Below are 19,210 nucleotides of genomic sequence, written 5' to 3' on the forward strand. Positions count from 1 at the left end.
GGGTAAAATGGAGAAACATTGGGCGGGGGGATGAAAAAAGAAAGAAAGAAAAAAGTATGTCCTGCTTTAGAACTTTGATAGAGAGGTGAGGGTTCCAGGCAAGGGAGCTGAAGTCTCCGCCTAGAAAACAGCCAAGTGCTCAGAATCTGAGGTTCCGCGTGAACGTGGGAGACTCACAGGGGAAGAGAGCCGTCAGTGTGCTGTTTGCTTAGGTTACACTCTGAGGAGGGGTAGGATCAGTGAGCAGGCCTGCAGAGGGCTGTGGTGGGCACCACCTAAGCCCTAAGAAGCTGGGTTGGGGTTGTGGCTTCCTGAGAGGACAGTGAAGGTGTTAGTCTGCGGTGGAGGCCAGAGCACTCCCTGGAACCTGGTGCTCCACGGTGTGGACAATGTCTGGGAGGCAAAAAAAAAAAAAAAAGGGGGTAGCTTTGGAGATTTGAGTGAGAAGTGACAGAATGAAAGGGGCATTTGGGGGCTTTTCTAAGGAGGAGTCCCATCCTGGCAGTGTCAGTAGGGAAATTACTGGAAATGCTCAGTCACCTGGCTACTAACTCACCTTAAAACGTCTGCAATCTGACAGTGTTGAAATAACTTCGGTCACGGTGTAACAACGGAAATTAAAATAAAGAGAGGTCTGTAGAGAGAGAAAGCAAGGCGAGACTGTCCGGATTGAATGAAACCAAGAGGATGAGGACAGTAGTGAGGAAACAGCAAAGGAGACCAGGAAATCCCAAGGTGGGCGCCCTTGTCCAGTGGTGACCAGGAAGGGGCAGGCTTGCGGGTTTCTAGCCGATTCTGTGCCCGGTGAGCACTTTCGGTGTAATGGATAAACACCCTTATGGCTAAAACACTAAACGGGGTGGGCTCCCTCCTTGTTGGGCTGTCGTGATCATTCCCATTTCTCCGGAGAGGATGCTGAGGCTCTGGCGGTAAACCCGCTGGCTTGGGAACAGTGGGAAGGAGCCGAGGGGCATGGGTCTGATTCTGTGTTACAGAAATGTTGCCAGCACACAGGTAAGACTTCCTTTCTGGAAACAAAATTGCGAGGGTTCCGGCTGCTCGCATGCTCCAGCCTCCTGGAAACGCCACAACTGTCCTCGCCAACCCCACCCCCCACCCCCGCCCCCCACAACTAGGCTGAGGCCGGGGGCCGGGCAGGGACCCTGAGCAAAGCCCGGGTGAAGGTGGGGGGAATCCAGGCTCAGGGAGGGGAGGTCCGGGCCCGGGGAGGTGGAGGGGCGGTCCAGGGCTGGGGAGGTGGTGGTGGTGGGGTCCAAACGCGGGGAGGTGGGTGGAGGTCCAGGCTCGGGGAGATGCGGGGGTGGGTGTCCAGGCCCGGGGAGGTGGAGGCGGGGTCCAGGCCTGGGGGGAGGGGGGACTAGGCCCCGGGAGGTGGAGGGGGGTCCAGGCCCGGGTAGGTGTGTCCAGGCTCAGGGAAGTGGGGGGAGCTCCAGGCCCGGGAAGGTGGATGGGGAGGGAGGTGGATGGGTAGGGAGGTCCAGGCCCGGAGAGGTGTGTGGGGGCGATCCAGGCCCGGGGCCGCGGGAGGCGAGGCGCGCACGGACCCGGGGCGGTGAAGGCGCGCGGGATCCCGGCCCAAACCCCGCCCCCGGGCCGCCCCTTCCGCTCGCGCCGGGATCCGCTCGGACGCGGCCACGTCGTCCTGCGCGCCCCGAGCGCCGGCCGCGCGAGTCCGGCCCGCGGCGCCCCTCGGCGGCCCCCCCCCCCGCCCCTCGCGCAGCCGCGGGACCCCCGCCCCCCCCCCCGCCTTCCGGCCCCCCGGCCCCACGCCCGCTCGGCCCCGGGGGCGCGCCGCGGCGCAGGGAGGGCGCGGCGCAGGCGGGGGAGGCCCAGCGCGCGCGCGCCCCGGGGTCCCGGCCCGGGAGGCGCCGCCCGGAAGCGGGAGTGGGGCCGCGCCATGGCCTCCGGGAGCGTGGCCGAGTGCCTGCAGCAGGAGACCAGCTGCCCCGTGTGCCTGCAGTACTTCGCCGAGCCCATGATGCTCGATTGCGGCCACAACATCTGCTGCGCGTGCCTCACCCGCTGCTGGGGCGCGGCGGAGACCGACGTGTCGTGCCCGCAGTGCCGGGAGACCTTCCCGCAGCGCCACATGCGGCCCAACCGGCACCTGGCCAACGTGACCCAGCTGGTGAAGCAGCTGCGCACCGAGCGGCCGTCGGGGCCCGGCGGCGAGATGGGCGCGTGCGAGAAGCACCGCGAGCCGCTCAAGCTGTACTGCGAGGAGGACCAGATGCCCATCTGCGTGGTGTGCGACCGCTCCCGCGAGCACCGCGGCCACAGCGTGCTGCCGCTCGAGGAGGCGGTGGAGGGCTTCAAGGTGAGGGCCGCGCGGCGCGCGGACAAAGGCGGGCGGGGGCGGGGGCGGGGGGCTTCCTCCTCCCCGCCTAGAAAATGGCTGAGCCGGACGCGGGCGCCGCAGCCGTCATTTCCTCCGCGGAGCCCCGGCGCCCGCGTGCGGGGGAAGCCGGGGGTCTCCCGGTCCCCCCCACCCCCGGGCACTTCCCCGCGGAGACCCGCCCCCCCTCCCTGGACCGAGCGCAGGATGCGCGTCAGACCGCGCGCTCCGCACACGGATCGCTCGCGCGGAGCACACGCGCACGGTGACCGGCAGGTGCTCGCGTCCCGCAGGTGCGCGTGCCTCCGTCTGCGCGCGTTTCCCCGGCCCTGGCCTGGGCTCCGGCCTGTTCTGGAAGCTCACGGAAGGCAGCGGGGTCCTTTCCTGCTGGAGGCAGTTAAGAGCCCCGAGGCTCCGGAGTTAGCAGCTACTATGAAGGTTGAACGAAACAGCACGAGTGGGTGGCCCTTGTGAAGCGTCGAGCCAGCACGCTGGCACAGCCAAACAGCCACATGGAAACAGAGTGTTGAGTGTGACAGTTGTCAGGCTATGTGTGGGGAACGCATGTGCTGTTGTCCGTGTGTTTGAGGGCTGCGGGAAAGGCACACGAGCAATGGCCTGTGTGTGTAGGTGAAAGTGACTACATTCATGCATAATTAGTCACGTAGCCTTTAAGGTACATGCTTTCAGGTACATTATTTTAGGCTGGTGATAACCTTCGAGGAGGCTGCGAAGGTAGTGGTCAGGGCATTTTCTCCGTGTGCGCCTCGGAAGAGCCCCCGCTTACCCCTAAGCCTCCACTCACCTTTTCGCTGAAGGATGCCTTCCTGGGATAGGCAGGCCCCCCGCAGGTTTAAGACACACACGCTGACTGCCGAAGAGAGGAGTGACCCCTGTGCCCTGGGGATGGCGGTGCGGTCCCAGGACAGGCTCTAACCAGGGAATATGGTCTCGCGTGGGTAATAGGCACAATGGCCATGCTGAGGTCTGCCTAATTTCCAACTGTGCAACTTTTTGCTTTTGCCAGGAGCAAATCCAGAACCAGCTGGACCATCTGAAAAGAGTGAAAGACTTAAAGAAGAGGCGTCGGGCACAGGGGGAGCAGGCCCGAGCTGAACTCTTGGTAAGGGAACTTGGGATTCACTGCTAGTATCGCCACTGCTGCTCACTCTGTCGCGTGTGAGGCTGTTACTTCCCTTAACATATCCAGTCAAGTCATCCAGAACTTCTGGATGCAGATGAAACAACCCCACATGGCAGTTGGGGACTCACCTGGAGAACCGAGGGGTTCCCCACACTTGGGAAGAGCTGAGGTTGGGACCCCTGGAGATCTGACCTATCAAAAGTGTAACCTGTTAGTTTTGTGTACATGGGGTTGATCCTTGACGACACTGATACACGTGAAATTCTTGGCCATGGTTAGCTTCCTTTGGTGCCATTCTGCTGACAGTGGCTTATGAAGTGGCCTCAGCAAGTGACTGATGTCCTAATTTGTGATCGAGATGTGTGTGTGTGTGTGTGTGTTTATTTTTTAACAGCCAAAACAAAATAAACTAGAAGTACAGACTTTTTTTTTTTTTTTTAATATTTACTTATTTTTGAGACAGAGCACAAGCAGGGGAAGGTCACAGGGAGAGCGAGACACGGAATCAGAAGCAGGCTCCAGGCCCCAAGCTGTCAGAGCCCATTGTGGGCTCGGGGCTCGAACTCACAAACGGTGAGATCGTGACCTGAGCTGAAGTTGCTTAACCGACGGAGCAAACCAGGTGCCCCCATAGACTTTTACGATATATACTTCTATATCCACCATGTAGGTGCTTGAGTAATTTTTTAAAATAGTAAATAAAATACTAGAAATTCCCTTGGGGTGCCTGGGTGGCTCCGTCGGTTAAGCGTCCGACTTTGGCTCAGGTCGTGATCTCGCAGTGTGTCGGTTTGAGCCCCGTGTCGGGCTCCGTGCCGACAGCTTGGAGCCTGGAGCCTGCTTCAGATTCTGTGTCTCCCTCTCTCTTTGCCTGTCCCTGCTCACTCTGTGTCTCTCTTTCAAAAATACATAAAACAATTAAAAAAAATTTTTTTTAAGAAATTCCCTAGAGGTGCTCACATCTGAAAGGCAAGTCTTAGACTAGTAGAGTCTGGCACCATCTTGTGAAATTTTGCCAGTCCTGGACAGGGAACTTCTCAGGATGCCTTCAGACACCGCCGTTTCCTCTGCCCACACAATCCTCCGAGACCTCAGCTCCCCTTGCTTGAAAATAGTTCTGACGGATGGAGAGTGTCCTAGTGAGCCTGAGTGGACTCAAGTCACCATGCACACAGCCATTGTGTCCCCTGGGGGACGGTTGTCAGAGGGGAGGAAGACCCATCTCTGAGAACCAGGACTCTTGCACATGCTTCTTGGCCCTGACACTAGCCAGTTGGGTAGATGGAGAGAGTGATACGCCCTCCCTGGACCGGTCTGCTCCTCTGTGAAATGGGCAGGCTGGCCTCGTGGTTTTTCAGCAAGGCTGGTACTGCTCGCTCCTTCCCTCCAGTGCTGTGTGGTTTGGTTGTCACTTGAGGAACTGAGTGACTGGGGAGGGGAGGGCAGAGATCCTGAATGTCCTGCAATGGGAGAACAGGGTCATGCCAGGCAAACTTGTCCCCCCACCAGAGTGCCAGTAACAACCCCTTTGAGAAGCACTGAGTCAGTTGCCCTTTAAGGTCTCTTTCAGCTTTAATTTTCCATTTCTAAGATTACATTGTATCCTTTATATCTTTAAAAAACTCAGTGTAGCTAAGGAGAGGTGTGACCTTGTGGGAAGGATTTAAAACAAGTGTGTGAGCATCACTGTCCCACAGTGAGTGCTTAGGAATGGCGGTTAGTCGGATGCTTCACGAAGGGATATCCTCAGGAGTCTGGCTTAGAAAGCTTCTGTAAAGGGCCAGATACTAAGTATTTTTGGCTCTGTGGGCCGCATCATCTCTGTCACAACTGCTCAACTCTTGTAACTTGACGACAGCTAAGTACAATATGTGAACGATGGGTGTGGTTGTGTCCCAATAAAACTATTCCACAGGAGTAAACAAAGGGAGTTGAGCAGAGAGCTTTAAGGGAGGCCTGTCATTGGGAGGTGGGGTAGAGAAGGGAGGGTGGACTGGCTTTGGCAAACAGGTCTGCACCAGGAGGGAACACACCCAGAGCCAGGGAGGGGGTAGTTGATGAACACCCCTGAAGGACAGAAAGAAGGTACGGGTGACATGGGAAGGGCCTCAGTGACGTGGCCACGGTCACGATGCAAGGAATAAGTGTTCCAGTCCGTCCCCCGTACCTGACCCGTCACTTCCTGGCAGTCTTTCATGCCTCCCAGCCCCCTGCCAGGCAGGTATGTTCTCCTCTCTTACCTTCTGTGGCTTCTCTGTCACTGCGTGTGCTCCGCGAGAACACTGGGATGGGATGATGGGGGGGGGGGGGGTGGCGCTGACAGTCCAGGACAAACACAGAGGGCACTAGAAGTGAGCCTTCCCTCTCCTCAGTGCCCCTGCCTGTCCCCTGCGCAGAGCCTGACCCAGATGGAGAGGGAGAAGATCGTCTGGGAGTTTGAGCAGCTCTATCACTCCTTGAAGGAACATGAGTACCGCCTCCTGGCCCGTCTGGAGGAGCTGGACCTGGCCATCTACAACAGCATCAATGGCGCCATCACCCAGTTCTCCTGCAACATCTCCCACTTGAGTGGCCTGATTGCCCAGCTGGAGGAGAAGCAGCAGCAGCCCACCAGGGAGCTACTGCAGGTAAGCGTCAGCGCACCTGTCCACACGGCCCGCAGGGAGCTCAGTGGACAAGTGCTGTGATCACAGGCAAGGTTCTTGGCTTCTCTGGGCCTCAGTGACCCGATCTCCTGGTGGAAGGAGGGCTTGGGCCCACATGCCCTGTAAAGACCACCTCCGTGCAGTATCTCGTCATTTTCACGTGCACACACGTGTGGGCACAGCCAGCAAACGGTCGGCACTGGAGCCGGGGCCATTGGCCCAAGCCGCCCTGGGAGTCGAGCCTGGGGTAGGGCCTGTGATACGGCTGGGTGGCCCCCCAACCCAGCCAGACCAGGACAGAGCTGGTGTTCACTCTGTGCGTGTGGATAGTCTGCTCTGGGTCAGGCCCTGGTCCAGGCACGGGGTGAATGGTGCAGGGGCTCTGCTGAAATTCATCTCGTGTGGAGGTCGGACAACAAAGGAGTGAACAGCGATAGAAGAGATGTTGATAAACGCCGTTAAAAGGGAGATGATGGCCCAGGTCAAGGGTCAGCAAAGTGCTCCCCTCCTGTTTTTCTGTGGCCTGCGGGCCCAGTGTGGTTTTTACACTTGTAAGTGATTGGAAACCATCAGAGTTTTATTTTGTGGAGCGTGAAATTATATAAAATTCTAACTCCGTCGTGTGCGTGCTGTCGGCACGAAGCCACACAGTGCATTGTTGCTTTTCCACTGCCAGAGCAGAGGGTGCACCTGTGAGACCCACACGGCTCGCAAAAGCAGAACAGCGTGCCGTGTGGCCTTTGAGAGCTAGTGTCTGACTCCTGCTTTAGGATAAGAAGGCCTAGCCTTGAACCTTAATGAGCACCGGTATTTCATCGCCAGGGAGCAAAGGAGGACTTTGCAGAGGGAACACGTGGCCAGCGTGTGTGGCAGAACGTGACCAGGAGGAGGGAGGGGGACAGCAGGGTCCCACGCAGTCGAGGGCTGACATCCACTTGGTTTAAAGCTGTGGGCACCACAGATGCTCTTCTGTAGGAACACTGGACAGTGTGGGGCAGGACCCACGTTGGGGACAGTGGTCACTGGCAGGGTGAGGGACACCACAGGGGCGGGTGAGTATGTCGAGGAGTAAGACCATGAGGAGAGGCAAGAAAGTACTCGGAGGTGGGGTGGGGTCGTGGGGCTTTGCAGGGAGGGGATGCTTAAAGAAACGAGGTAAACAAGCAGAGTCTGCTGTAAGGATGCGGGTCGGGAACATCACTGAGGCTGTAAATCACGGCTGTCTGCCTGAGAGGGAGGGCAGAAGGGAAGGAGGACCGATGTGTGCATAGGAGTTAGTTCAGGAAGATCTTTAGGGGGACAGGAGGGTGAGGGGAGGATGCAGGCAGGGTGAGGCTGGGCAGGCGACCCTGGTGTCTCTTGTTCTCTTGACTTTGGAAAGCAGGATCCTCTATTGTTACCGAGCAGGAGTTTGGGAAAATGTGGGCTTTGGAGAATGGGGGGAAGGTTTTAAATAATTGTTTCAGAGTCTGGGAAGACCAGGTGCTTTGTGAGACATGGGAGGGTCACTCGGTCAGGGAACGTCAGTTTATACTGGGGCCAGTCTGCCCTGTCGTGTGACATTTCTCTGAGACCACGACTGCTGGGGTACAGGCCCAGGGGAAGTTGGAATTTGCGTGTATCCAGGATTAGGGCTTTATAAGGTGGAGTGGAGAGGTTTTTTTCGTTTTATTGGGAGAAAATTTACATAAGTTCATCATTTCAACCATTTCTTTTTTTTTTTAGTTTTTTTTATTTTTAATGTGTATTTATTTTTGAGAGAGAGACAGAGTGTGAGTGGAGGACGGGCAGAGAGAGAGAACCACAGAATCCGAAGCAGGGTCCAGGCTCTGAGCTTTCAGCACAGAGCCCGACGCAGGGCTCGAACCCACGGACCATGAGATCATGACCTGAGCTTAACAGAGTCACCCAGGTGCCCCCATTTCAACCACTTCCGAGTGTAGGACTCATGGGGGCACATGGGTGGCTCAGTTGGTCAAGGATCTGACTCTTGGTTTCAGCTCAGATCATGATCTCTGGGTCATAGGATCAAGCCCTCTATCAGGCTGAGTGTGGAGCCTGCTTGGGATTCTCTCTCTCTCTCTCTCTCTCTCTCTCTCTTTCTCTCTTTCTCTCTTTATCTCTTTCTCTCTCCCCTCCTCCTCCTCCTCCACTGCTTGCACTCACTCTCAAAAAAAAAAAAAAGTGTACATTCAGCAGTATTTAGTAAACTCACAGTATTGTTCGATCATCACAACTCTGTAGTTCGGGAAGGCTTTCATCATCTCAGAAGGAAACCTTGTATCCATCCGTTGAACAGTCACTCGGTTCTACCCACTGGCGACCGTGTCTCATGGGTTTGCCTGTTAGAGTCCGGCACCCGGAGGCCTTTTGTCTGACTCCTTTCACTCACAAACCTTATTCTCGGTTCAGCTGTGTCAGTGCTACATTTGCTTTCGCGGCTGGGTAACGTTCCACTGTGCGGATACGCAGCGTGTTATGTTTCCTCGTGTGGTATTCCGTCCGTGAGTTGGCGGACGTTTGGCGATTGTGAATGGCGCTCTGAACGGCAGCGCCTGACTCGCTTCCCTCCTGGTTGCATCATGTGATCAGGGGCCACGTTCCGGTCTGAGTGGATGTGCTGCCAAAGTGAGCGCTCGGCGTTTTAAAAATTATCATTACTTAAGGCCGATGATACTTGCGAGGACATTTTTGAAAGGATGGATCTGTTGAAGAAAAGGGCCGTGGACATGGAGGAGGGAGAGGGTCTTGATCACGACCAGAGTGGCTACGGTGGACAGCATGGGAAAAGTGGGCTGAATCTTACTTCACAGGGAATTGTTAGAAGCATTCCCCGTGAGGTCAGGGACAGGACAAGATGCCCGCTGTTGCCTGCCTCTACTTAACATTGTATTGGAGGCTTTTGTTTGTTTTCTCACAATTTTTAAAATGTTTTGTTTATTTTATTAACTTTTTTTTATGTTTATTTTTGAGAGAGAGAGAGAGACAGAGTGTGAGTAGAGGAGGACCAGAGAGGGAGACACAGAATCTGAAGCAGGCTCCAGGCTCCAAGCCGTCAGCACAGAGCCCAACGCGGGGCTCGAACTCACAAACCGCGAGGTCATGACCTGAGCTGAAGTTGGACGCCCCACCAACTGAGCCACCCAGGCGCCCCTAAAATGTTTTATTTTAATGTTCATTTATTTTTGATAGAGACAGCACAAGCGGGGGAGAGGTCATGACCTGAGCTGAAGTTGGACGCCCCACCAACTGAGCCACCCAGGCGCCCCTAAAATGTTTTATTTTAATGTTCATTTATTTTTTAAAAAAAAAATTTTTTTTTTCAACGTTTATTTATTTTTGGGACAGAGAGAGACAGAGCATGAACGGGGGAGGGGCAGAGAGAGAGGGAGACACAGAATCGGAAACAGGCTCCAGGCTCTGAGCCATCAGCCCAGAGCCTGACGCGGGGCTCGAACTCCCGGACTGCGAGATCGTGACCTGGCTGAAGTCGGACGCTTAACCGACTGCGCCACCCAGGCGCCCCAATGTTCATTTATTTTTGATAGAGACAGCACAAGCGGGGGAGGGGCAGAGAGAGAGAAGGAGACACAGAATCCGACAGTCTCCAGGCTCTCAGCTGTCAGCACAGAGCCTGATGCAGGGCTCGAACTCCCAAATTATGAGAACATGACCTGAACGGAAACCAAGAATCGGATGCTTAACCGACGGAGACAGCCAGGTGCTCCCAGAGTAGCAAAATTTTCCTAATTCGATATGCTGTTAGCAAAGATGTGGGAGAGAGAACTCCTATGCTGGTGGGAAGACCAAGTGTTTGGCAGTATTTAACAAAGTATGTGTGCAATTAGACCTGTACCAAGGGTCCTTGCAGGAATTTACCTAAGTATGAAAATAGGTACAAAAATGCATACACACAAAGTTACATGATGTAATATTGTAATAGCAAAGTCCTGGGAAAAACCCACCTTCCAGACTGAGACTGGCTGAATCAATTCTGCATGTGTACACGCGATGGGATAGTAGGCAGCTGTAGGGAAGAGGAAGGAAGATACCCATGAGACCCATGCACTGATGCAGTGTGTCCAGGAATGTGTTAAGTGAAAAAGCGCAAAATGCAGCATATGCTACTTTCTGTGGAAGAAAAAAGGTAATTGAAAATCATGTATCTGCTTATTTTTGCAGAGGAAACCATGGAAGGATAAACCAGGTGGGGGAAATGGATGGAAAGGGATAGGGTAAAAAAGTGACAGAGACTCTGGCCAAGTCTCAGTTTTTAGCACCAAAATAAATAAGAACAGTGATGGATTATAGCCTATTAAAGTAAGAATATATGAGTCCCATACTAATAATAAATAGGAGGAAACTACTCTTTCCAGGAGAATGTCGATTAAGTGATATGGGAGGAATTTGGGGGGCGCCTGGGTGGCTCAGTTGGTTGAGTGTCCGGCTTCATCTCAGGTCATGATCTCAGGTTTGTGAGTTTGGGCCCCGCGTCCCGCTCGCTGCTGTCAGCACAGAGCCCACTTCAGATCCTCTGTTTCTCTCTCTCTCTACCCCTCCCCCACTCGCACTCTTTCTCTCAAAAATAAACAAACATGTAAAAAATAAAATGAACTTTGAAGCTAGAAAAGGACCAGTTAACAACCATCATAGAAGTTAATTCAGACAGTCGTTATCAGTGGATGTTAAATCTAAGGGAGGAAGTTTGAGAAAGATGGGAATAGTAACACAATTTCAAAGTATCACTTTCACATTGCTTGCTAGTTACAAGAGGAAACACAGTACCTAGCCAGTGATCAAAATATCGCCAGTAAGGGGCCAGGGAATATCATGTGTCTTTAGGAGGATGCACCATACACTCCTCAAGGGGATACAGCCTGGATTTAATCATGAGGGGAGTGTCTGAAAGACTACAAAGGACGGGCGACATTCTGGCGTAACAACCAGGGTCAGTGTCGTGAAAGCAATGCTGGGGAGCCACTCCAGATGGAAGGTAGTGTCAGGATAGCTGAATGCGGCAAATGGTCCTGGGTTACTAGGGGGAGGGGACTAGCTGTGAGGAACTTTGTTAAGATGAACAGTTGGGGCGCCTGGGTGGCTCAGTTGAGTGTCTGACTTCGGCTCAGGTCATGATCTCCTGGTTCCTGGGTTCGAGCCCTGCGTCGGGCTCTGTGCTGACAGCTCGGAGCCTGGAGCTGCTTCGGATTCTGTGCCTCCCTCTCTCTGCCCCTCCCCACTTGCACTTTCTCTCTCAAAATAAGTCAATAAACTTAAAAAAAAAAAAAAAAAAGATGATTAGGGGTGCCTGGGTGGCTCAGTTGGTTAAGCGTCTGCCTTAGGCTCAGGTCATGATCTCACGGTTCGTGGGTTCAAGCCCCGCATTGGGCTCTGTGCTACCAGCATGGAGCCTGGAGCCTGCTTCAGATTCTGTGTCTCCCTCTCTCTCTGCCCCTCCCCGGCTCATTCTCGGGGCGCCTGGGTGGTGCAGTCAGTTAAGCGTCCGACTTCAGCCAGGTCACGATCTCGCGGTCTGTGAGTTCGAGCCCCGCGTCAGGCTCTGGGCTGATGGCTCAGAGCCTGGAGCCTGTTTCCGATTCTGTGTCTCCCTCTCTCTCTGCCCCTCCCCCGTTCATGCTCTGTCTCTCTCTGTCCCAAAAATAAATAAACGTTGAGAAAAAAAAAAAATTAAAAAAATAAAATGGGAAGTCACGACAGTATCTTCCCCACATCAGGCTGTTGGATCATTAATTGGAATTATGAAAAAAAAAAAAAAAAAGAAAAGCGAAGTTACAACTTCTCACAGTTACCCTTCTCCTTTCTCTCGTAGGACATCGGGGACACGTTGAGCAGGTACAGTGTTCTCTCCCCCCAGTGTCCAATCGAGTGCAGGATGGCGTGTCCCTCACACTCCTAAGTCCCGAAAGGAGCCCAGAGCCTCGGAAGAATATCTTCCCCAAGTGACATGTCCTGCCCGTCTCTGGACTGAGTCACTGTGTGCAGAGAGCCACATGGACCATGGATCTTCTCAGTAAAACTCAGGAATTACTGACAAATTGTGAGGGTGAAGGATGGAATTGTGCTTGTGGTTTGTGAGGACACGTCTGGGGACCTAGTGAAGGCTCCCAGGGGCCCAGTCACTTCTTACGGGTTGCAGAGTCCTGTCCCCGACACCCCTCCTGGTTCCATGATGGGGAGAAGAGAGTGGCTCAGGGTTACATAATTACTGCCCCGTTCCGGGGATCCCGGCCTTGTCCTCATTACTCCTGGGCTGTGTCTGCAATGGGGAGTGAGGGAGAGCTCCCTGGATGCCGGGCCAGGAAGGAGCAGGGGCACCCCCGTGTGGGCAGGTGTTTGCCGGGCAGACAGTGAGGGCCAGTGGGCTGGGCCTCGGGGACACGCTGTTTGGTGCAGGGGCAGAGACTGACTTTGAAGGAGCCGGACGCTGAAGCTGCTTGACATGCTGAATGGTGAAAACCTCTGGGGGGCTGCAGCTGGGCTGTGAGGGAGCACTCCCCAGGGACCCTGAGGGAGCACTTCGGAGCCTCATGAGGGAGCACTCAAGAGCTGTGAGGGAGCACTCGGGCCCTGAGGGAGCACTCCAATAGCTGGGGCAGGGCCTCGTGCGTCCGTGGAGTGACTTGGCTGGGAGGCCATGTGGATAGAATTATGTTGGTAAAATTGCTGGTTTTGAGGAGACGGGTTAGAACGCGTCCAGTCCCAGCCACGTGGCCCCGGTGATTACGGCCCTTACTTGTTGCTTGTGCTGTTTGGTGCCACGGTCCATCCTGGCCCAACCTAGGGAAAGCAGGTCCTTCAGAGCCCAGCACCTCGTGACGTTCGTGTTTGGGTTTGGCCACGGGAAGTAGGGAACCCAATATCTCATTGGCTTAGGGCTTACACATGATACAACGTGTGTCGCCGTGTAAGAGACGTGCAGGTAGGTGGCCCGGGGCTCGTCTGCTGGTTTCCTTGCCTTCGCTCTTCTGCGGTGCCCGAGTTGTGGTCCTGGATCTTACAGTCTAAGGTGGTTGCTGGAGCGCTAGCCAGCCACACTCCTCTTAAAGCAGGCTTCTCAATGGGCACAAGACCCTTCTTCCGTCTCATTGGTCAGAACTCAGCCACAAGGTCACATCTAGACCGGGCAGCCAGGAACCCAGGAAAGCTCAGAACATGGGAGAAGGGGTATCCGGGAGGCAGTTGGCAATCGGTTTTCACCACAGACCCACCACCCCCCAACCCCCACAAGCAGGGAGCAGAGCGGGCACCTCTCTGAAGATGTTCTCCCCGTGTTTGGGAACCTGAGGGCACTGGGTCATTGTCCAACGTGAAGCTCAGGTCTTGGATGGAATCTGGTGCTTTCTGGCAAAGTCAGCCTTATGTTCAGTTCAGGTGAACCTTCCTGAGGACAGGCCATTTGAAAATCCCTGAGCTACGTGCTATGGGGGGTTTGGAATGAGCAAGATGTTTCTTCTGCTCTTGTCGAGAGGATCACAGTCTAGGAGGGGAGCAGGGAAAGAGTTGTGGTGGCTGCTTTTAAAGACCGTTTGCCAATGTATCCCAGGCTTTGTCTGGGATCCTGAAGTTGTGGGGTTGGGGGACGTACTTACTCATTGTTTTGTTTTGTTTTCTTAACTTAGAGCTGAAAGAATCCGGATCCCTGAACCGTGGATCACACCTCCAGATCTGCAAGAGAAAATCCACATTTTTGCACAAAAATGTCTGTTCTTGACAGAGAGTCTGAAGCAGTTCACAGGTAATGCAAGCAGAGAGATCCAGTGGGGGAAATGGATTCATGCTCTGAACATCTGCATATTGCCTGAGGGGAAGATCGATATTCCAGCCAGCTGTGGGATGCAAACTGAATGTCTCCTTTTCTCCCCTTAGAAAAAATGCAGTCGGATATGGAGAAAATCCAAGGTAAATACGTACATTTACTGGGCTTTTGATGTTGAAGTTTCCTGGGAAGATGAACATCTACTTAAAAAAAATTTTGTTTTAATGTTTGTTTATTTTTGAGAGAATGAGAGACAGAGCACGAGCAGGGGTGGGCAGAGAGAGAGGGAGACACAGATTCCGAAGCAGGCTCCAGTTTCTGACCTGTCAGCACAGATCCCCACACGGGGCTTGAACTCACAGACCAGAGATCATGACCTGAGCCCAAGTCGGATGCTTAACCGACTGAGCCACCCAGGTGTCCCATTTAATAATTTTTTTTTTTTTTTTTTTAATTTGAGAAAAAGAATGAACAGAAACTATGCCAGTTGTACTTGATGTGAGCCGGTATTTAACAAACATTATAACTTCTGCCCGTGGGCACTGGTGCTGACCAGGACGGGGGGGGGGGGGGGGGGGGGGGGGGGGTGTCACGCGGCGCCTGCAGGGCAATTGCAGGAACAGGGTTTCAGGAGTCAGGCCACCCAGGGCCCAGCTCTGGCGCTTAGGAAGGATTCCACACTGTAGTTTCCTTGTCTGTAACGTGAGGAAAGTAGTTCTCACCTCACAAGGCTGTAGAACTAAGTTAGTTACCATTTCTAAAGCCTTTGGAATGGGGCCTGACACATGATAAATCCTGTATTTTTGTTTATTAGATAAAGTGTTTTAGGTATTTAAGAGAAGCCCCTTTAAATGTAAAATTTTCTGGTCACGAGCCACATTCAGTTAGGAGTTGAGTTTATCCTAAATGCTAAAGTTCCTAGGTGGTCTTGTGGGATCCGAAACCCTTAGATGGAAGTGAACCCTTTTCTTGTTTATTACAGCTTACAGATCCCCATAATCTCTGGTGGTTTCCTGTGTGACGTATGCTAAGACCTTGTTTGCATTTTATCTTTTCAGATACACACTCTTTTGGCATCTTAGCAACACTTAGGTAGGGGACACCCAATGTCTTCCACAAGCAGACAGATAGGGAGAAACTCTACCAGAGACTGGATGATCCCAGAAGTGGTCAGTTCAGTGGTCAGTGCAGACCAGACCTTCCTTGCTGTGGCTCTCCTGCCACTTAAAAGGCTCGTGAGAGCTCATTTGTGAACATGCTTTGTCCACTGGGAAGTGCCTTTCAAGTGAGTGGTCCTGTTTTCCCAGCACGGTAGCGGCTGTCACGCAGCCCCTCGAGCAGAGGCGGCTTGTGGAAGCCAAGAATTCTGTACTGTGTGAACATGGAACCGAGTTTCCGCCTGCAGAGCCAGCTGGCCCACTTTGGGGTGGGGTCCTTGATCTTGGCTCAGTTTGGCCCCATTTGCTACCAGCCTCAGGCACATGGTTATCCTTCCCACCCACAGTTCCCAGCCCCCCTTCCCCTCGGATTCTTGCTTGAACGATGGAGTCACGTGCCATGTAGAGAACTCTATGCATGATGGCAGCAGGGATTCTGGGCTGTGTAATGAGGCCACGGCTTCATGGTGATGGTGACCAGAGCCCCTTCTGTTAGGCATTTCTTGGAAATACTCACATGATGTCCATAACTTCTTCTCTCTTGTTCTTTCAGAATTGAGAGAGGCTCAGTTATACTCAGGTAGGTGATGGAGACAAAACTGTATGGAAACGGGTAAAAACCCTAAAGCCCAAACTACTGTCGTGAATGATTTGAGAAACTGCCTAAATTTGGGCTCTTCAGGTTATGTGTGTAAAAGTGATAAACACAACCAGATAAAAACCATTGTCTCTATGTGTTTGCAACGTGTTTGCTTCCTAAAATGCCCCAAAGCTGAAGCCAGTGGAGGAAGTGGAGGCCAGGAGCTTGAGAAGCCTCTCCCCCTTCCCACTGTGCCCTGTGGCTCTGCGGCCCAGCCTCACTTAGTGAGCTCGGCTTTTGTTCTCAGCTGGGGGTCCAGGAATGTCGGGTCCTCCCATCTCTGGGCGGGAACTGAACGAAGCCCCCTCCCCATGACCGTCACTGTCACCCAAGGGTCAGGGGACTGGGTCCCAAGGACCCAGAGGCACTACATCATGGGTGTGTGCTGTCTGCAGTCATGTGCACCCCCCGCCCCCCTCAGGAAGACAGGTGCTCTGAGCACAGCAGGTCTACGTTCGTTGGTGTTGGCCACTGTGATCCATATTCCACTGTTTCAGCAGGTGCTAAGCGCATGCCTTGTGTGTGTCCTGCCCTGTCTGACACCGCGCAGGGTGCTGTAGAGGGAACAAAGGAGCAGGAGACACTGTTCTGCCCTGGAGTTTAGTGTCTGCTGGGAGGTTCAAGGCACACCCACGGCATGGCAGACAGATGACTGTGCACAGATTGTTGAACCACGAACCCAGTGTGGGCCCAGGTCACCTCCCCGGTTGCCCATCATGAAGCTTTCATGGGAGTCCTTCAGCCTGCCTGGGCTGTGGTTTGGAGTTTTCCTCCCGAACAGGATTTGACAGGCATGTGAGAGCCCCTGGCAGTTCAAAGCGGGAAGTCCCCACACGTTGGCAAGGTGCACCCAGGGATGTGGCTTGGGCGATAAATCATGTCGGGCCTAAGGGAGGGAGAGGGTGATGGCACGGCTGGCTAACAACAACTTTTTGATGAAGATGTGGGTCTTGCACCGGACGTTAAAAAGAGATGACTGGGGTTTTTTTGCACGGTTGAGTAAGGATACAAAAGAGTGATTTGAAAGGCGGGCAAATTGGTAACAGGATTGCAGTCCCTTATTCACATACCTCGGATCCCAAAAGCTGTCTGGGAGATTCAGCCGATAATGGGTAATGTGGCTTAAGATGTAGAAGAAAGAGAATGGAGGTAAGACCTCGGCACTTTCGACATATCTGGGCTTGGAAAGGTGATGAGCTAATGCAGAGTCATTTGGGGGATGTTGAGTCCGGGACGAATTTGAGGTGAAGGCAGCCTGCAGGGGGCGCTCGTCTTCTCCCCTTGGGGAGGTGGGGGAGAGGCCAGGAGCCCTCCAGGCGCTCTGCGGGCCCTTGGCTCACCTGCCCCTCGCCTCCCCTCTGTCTGTGCAGTGGACGTGACTCTGGACCCGGACACGGCCTACCCCAGCCTCATCCTCTCCGATAACCTCCGGCAAGTGCGGTACAGCTACCTGCAACAGGACCTACCTGACAACCCCGAGCGCTTCAATCTGTTCCCCTGTGTCTTGGGCTCTCCGTGCTTCATCGCTGGGAGGCACTACTGGGAGGTGGAGGTGGGAGACAAAGCCAAGTGGACCATCGGCGTCTGTGAAGACTCGGTGTGCAGAAAAGGCGGCGTGACCTCGGCCCCCCAGAATGGATTCTGGGCCGTGTCCTTGTGGTACGGGAAAGAGTACTGGGCTCTCACCTCCCCAATGACTGCCCTCCCCCTACGGACCCCTCTCCAGCGGGTGGGGGTTTTCTTGGACTATGACGCTGGCGAGGTGTCTTTCTACAACGTGACTGAGCGGTGTCACACTTTCACTTTCTCTCATGCCACCTTCTGCGGGCCCGTGCGGCCCTACTTCAGCCTGAGCTACTCGGGGGGGAAGAGTGCGGCCCCACTCATCATCTGCCCCATGAGCGGCATCGATGGGTTTTCCGGCCATGTTGGCGACCATATTCATTCCATGGAGACTTCCCCTTGAGGAGGTGAACTCAGGCCACCGGGGCTGGCGGCCGTGATCCCACCCCGGGCGGCAGGCGGCTTGCTGCCTCGCCGCTCCTGTTGTCTCAGCCGGGCGCCCTTAGGCTCCCCAGGTCCTGCAGCGGGACGCGGGGTGTCCACGTTCTCCACCCTCTCCCCCTTCCCGTGCAAATTGTGAGATGTAATGACACGTGCCAGAGTGCCCAGAAACAAAAACCGGATGTCCACCTCCGTTCAGCCCGTCCCGGAGGGGAGAGAGTGTGGACGGCCCTTGGAGAGCCGCTGGGGACACTTCACCGGGGCTCCGCCCGGCACCCTCTGTTTTGGCCCCACAAAGTGGTCACGGATATTTGCTGTTTTCTGGGCTGAGGCTCCTTTTTAAGAACCTGGAGAGGAACCACAGGGCCCTGCCAGCATGGCTCCCTCGATCCCGGGTTCTCCTTGGGGAGTCGTACCTCTACCCCGTTCCCATTCTGCCGTAGTTTTATTAACTCCATTAAAGAGGCCTCTGTGTTTTGATTAGTTACAGTTATTTTACAGTAACGGTGGGAAATGGCGCCACCTCTGTTATGAGATAATGTTCTAATCAATGTGCTCTTTGCCTCTGTCTGTTCCGAGGGCTTTGTCTGCTCCCTCCATTCTGACCGGTGCACATCATCCAGGATAATTTCCTGCCAGCACTATCCACTGTCCCCAGATCCCCCTCACACTCCCATTTGTGGACTGACGGTCAGTCATACCCCATCCCTGGAGTGATTCTGAGGCACTATTCCAGGGATTCATTGACTTTTTGCCTCCTTTTCTCCATTTCCTGTGGGGAATGACCTTTCTAGTATGTGTACCATTGAGGGGCAGCTCTATCCCCATAGCCGTCGGGTCACGAGGCTAAACAGATCACTTCAGCAGGCCCCCACGATGGCTCTTCGTCCTCCTTTCCTTTGGGTATATGCCCCTCTGTTTGAAAATAAAGTGACCATGGATGTTGTTTACATTGTTGTTGCTTTCCGGGTCTTGGTAGGATTGGGTTCAATCCTAGATGTTGGGGCGGGGTTGAAGGGGTTGGCTCGCGGTGAGTTCCCTATGGGTCCGAATCCTGGTCTGGCCAATGTTTTACTTCCACCTGGATGATAAAACAAGTTTGGGTGCCACGTCCCTGCTTCCTAACGGTGCCGAGAGAGCAGTGTCAGCTGTTCACTGTCTTGTAAGTTCACCAGGAAAGGGTTCTCAAGTCCTTCTCTTTTAAGTTTATTTATTTTGAAAGAGAATGTAAGCAGGGGAGGGGCAGAGAGGAGAGACACTCTCAAGTGGGCTCTGCACTGTCAGTGCAGAGCCCAATGCGGGGCTTGAGTTCACGAACCATGAGATCATGACCCAAGCCAATACCAAGAGTCGGACGCTTAACTGACTGAGCCACCCAGGTGTCCTTCCCAAGTCCTTTTTATAGCTGGCGGTGGGATAATGCAGCAATGCTTGGCATAGATCAGAGGGCCCAGAACTTGCTTCCCGGCCCAGAACCACCAACCTAAGCC

General features: G+C 54.1%; 1 protein-coding gene across 2 annotated transcripts; it reads left to right on the forward strand.

The window, feature by feature from the left end:
• Positions 1-1,816: 1,816 nt before the first annotated feature.
• TRIM27 (tripartite motif containing 27) lies at positions 1,817-18,670 on the forward strand. Of its 2 annotated transcripts, none has more exons than XM_047858525.1 (8): positions 1,817-2,338; positions 3,384-3,479; positions 5,873-6,127; positions 11,973-11,995; positions 13,783-13,898; positions 14,030-14,062; positions 15,630-15,656; positions 17,087-18,670. In XM_047858525.1, exons 1-8 carry the CDS (start codon positions 1,919-1,921, stop codon positions 17,680-17,682), a joined length of 1,566 nt encoding a protein of 521 aa, XP_047714481.1. In that variant the 5' UTR covers positions 1,817-1,918; the 3' UTR covers positions 17,683-18,670. The 2 variants fall into 2 exon arrangements, with proteins under 2 accessions (XP_047714481.1, XP_047714482.1); XM_047858526.1 differs by having other exon boundaries at positions 5,897-6,127.
• Positions 18,671-19,210: the final 540 nt, after the last annotated feature.

This window comes from Prionailurus viverrinus, chromosome B2, assembly GCF_022837055.1.
Source record: "Prionailurus viverrinus isolate Anna chromosome B2, UM_Priviv_1.0, whole genome shotgun sequence".
Taxonomy (NCBI): domain Eukaryota; kingdom Metazoa; phylum Chordata; class Mammalia; order Carnivora; family Felidae; genus Prionailurus; species Prionailurus viverrinus.

Coding starts and splice junctions, on each gene's coding strand:
- TRIM27 (XM_047858525.1), top strand. CDS start 1,919: ATGGCCTCCGGGAGCGTGGCCGAGTGCCTGCAGCAGGAGACCAGCTGC. Junction 13,899..14,029: donor GAGTCTGAAGCAGTTCACAG/GTAATGCAAGCA, acceptor TTCTCCCCTTAG/AAAAAATGCAGTCGGATATG. Junction 15,657..17,086: donor AGAGGCTCAGTTATACTCAG/GTAGGTGATGGA, acceptor CTGTCTGTGCAG/TGGACGTGACTCTGGACCCG.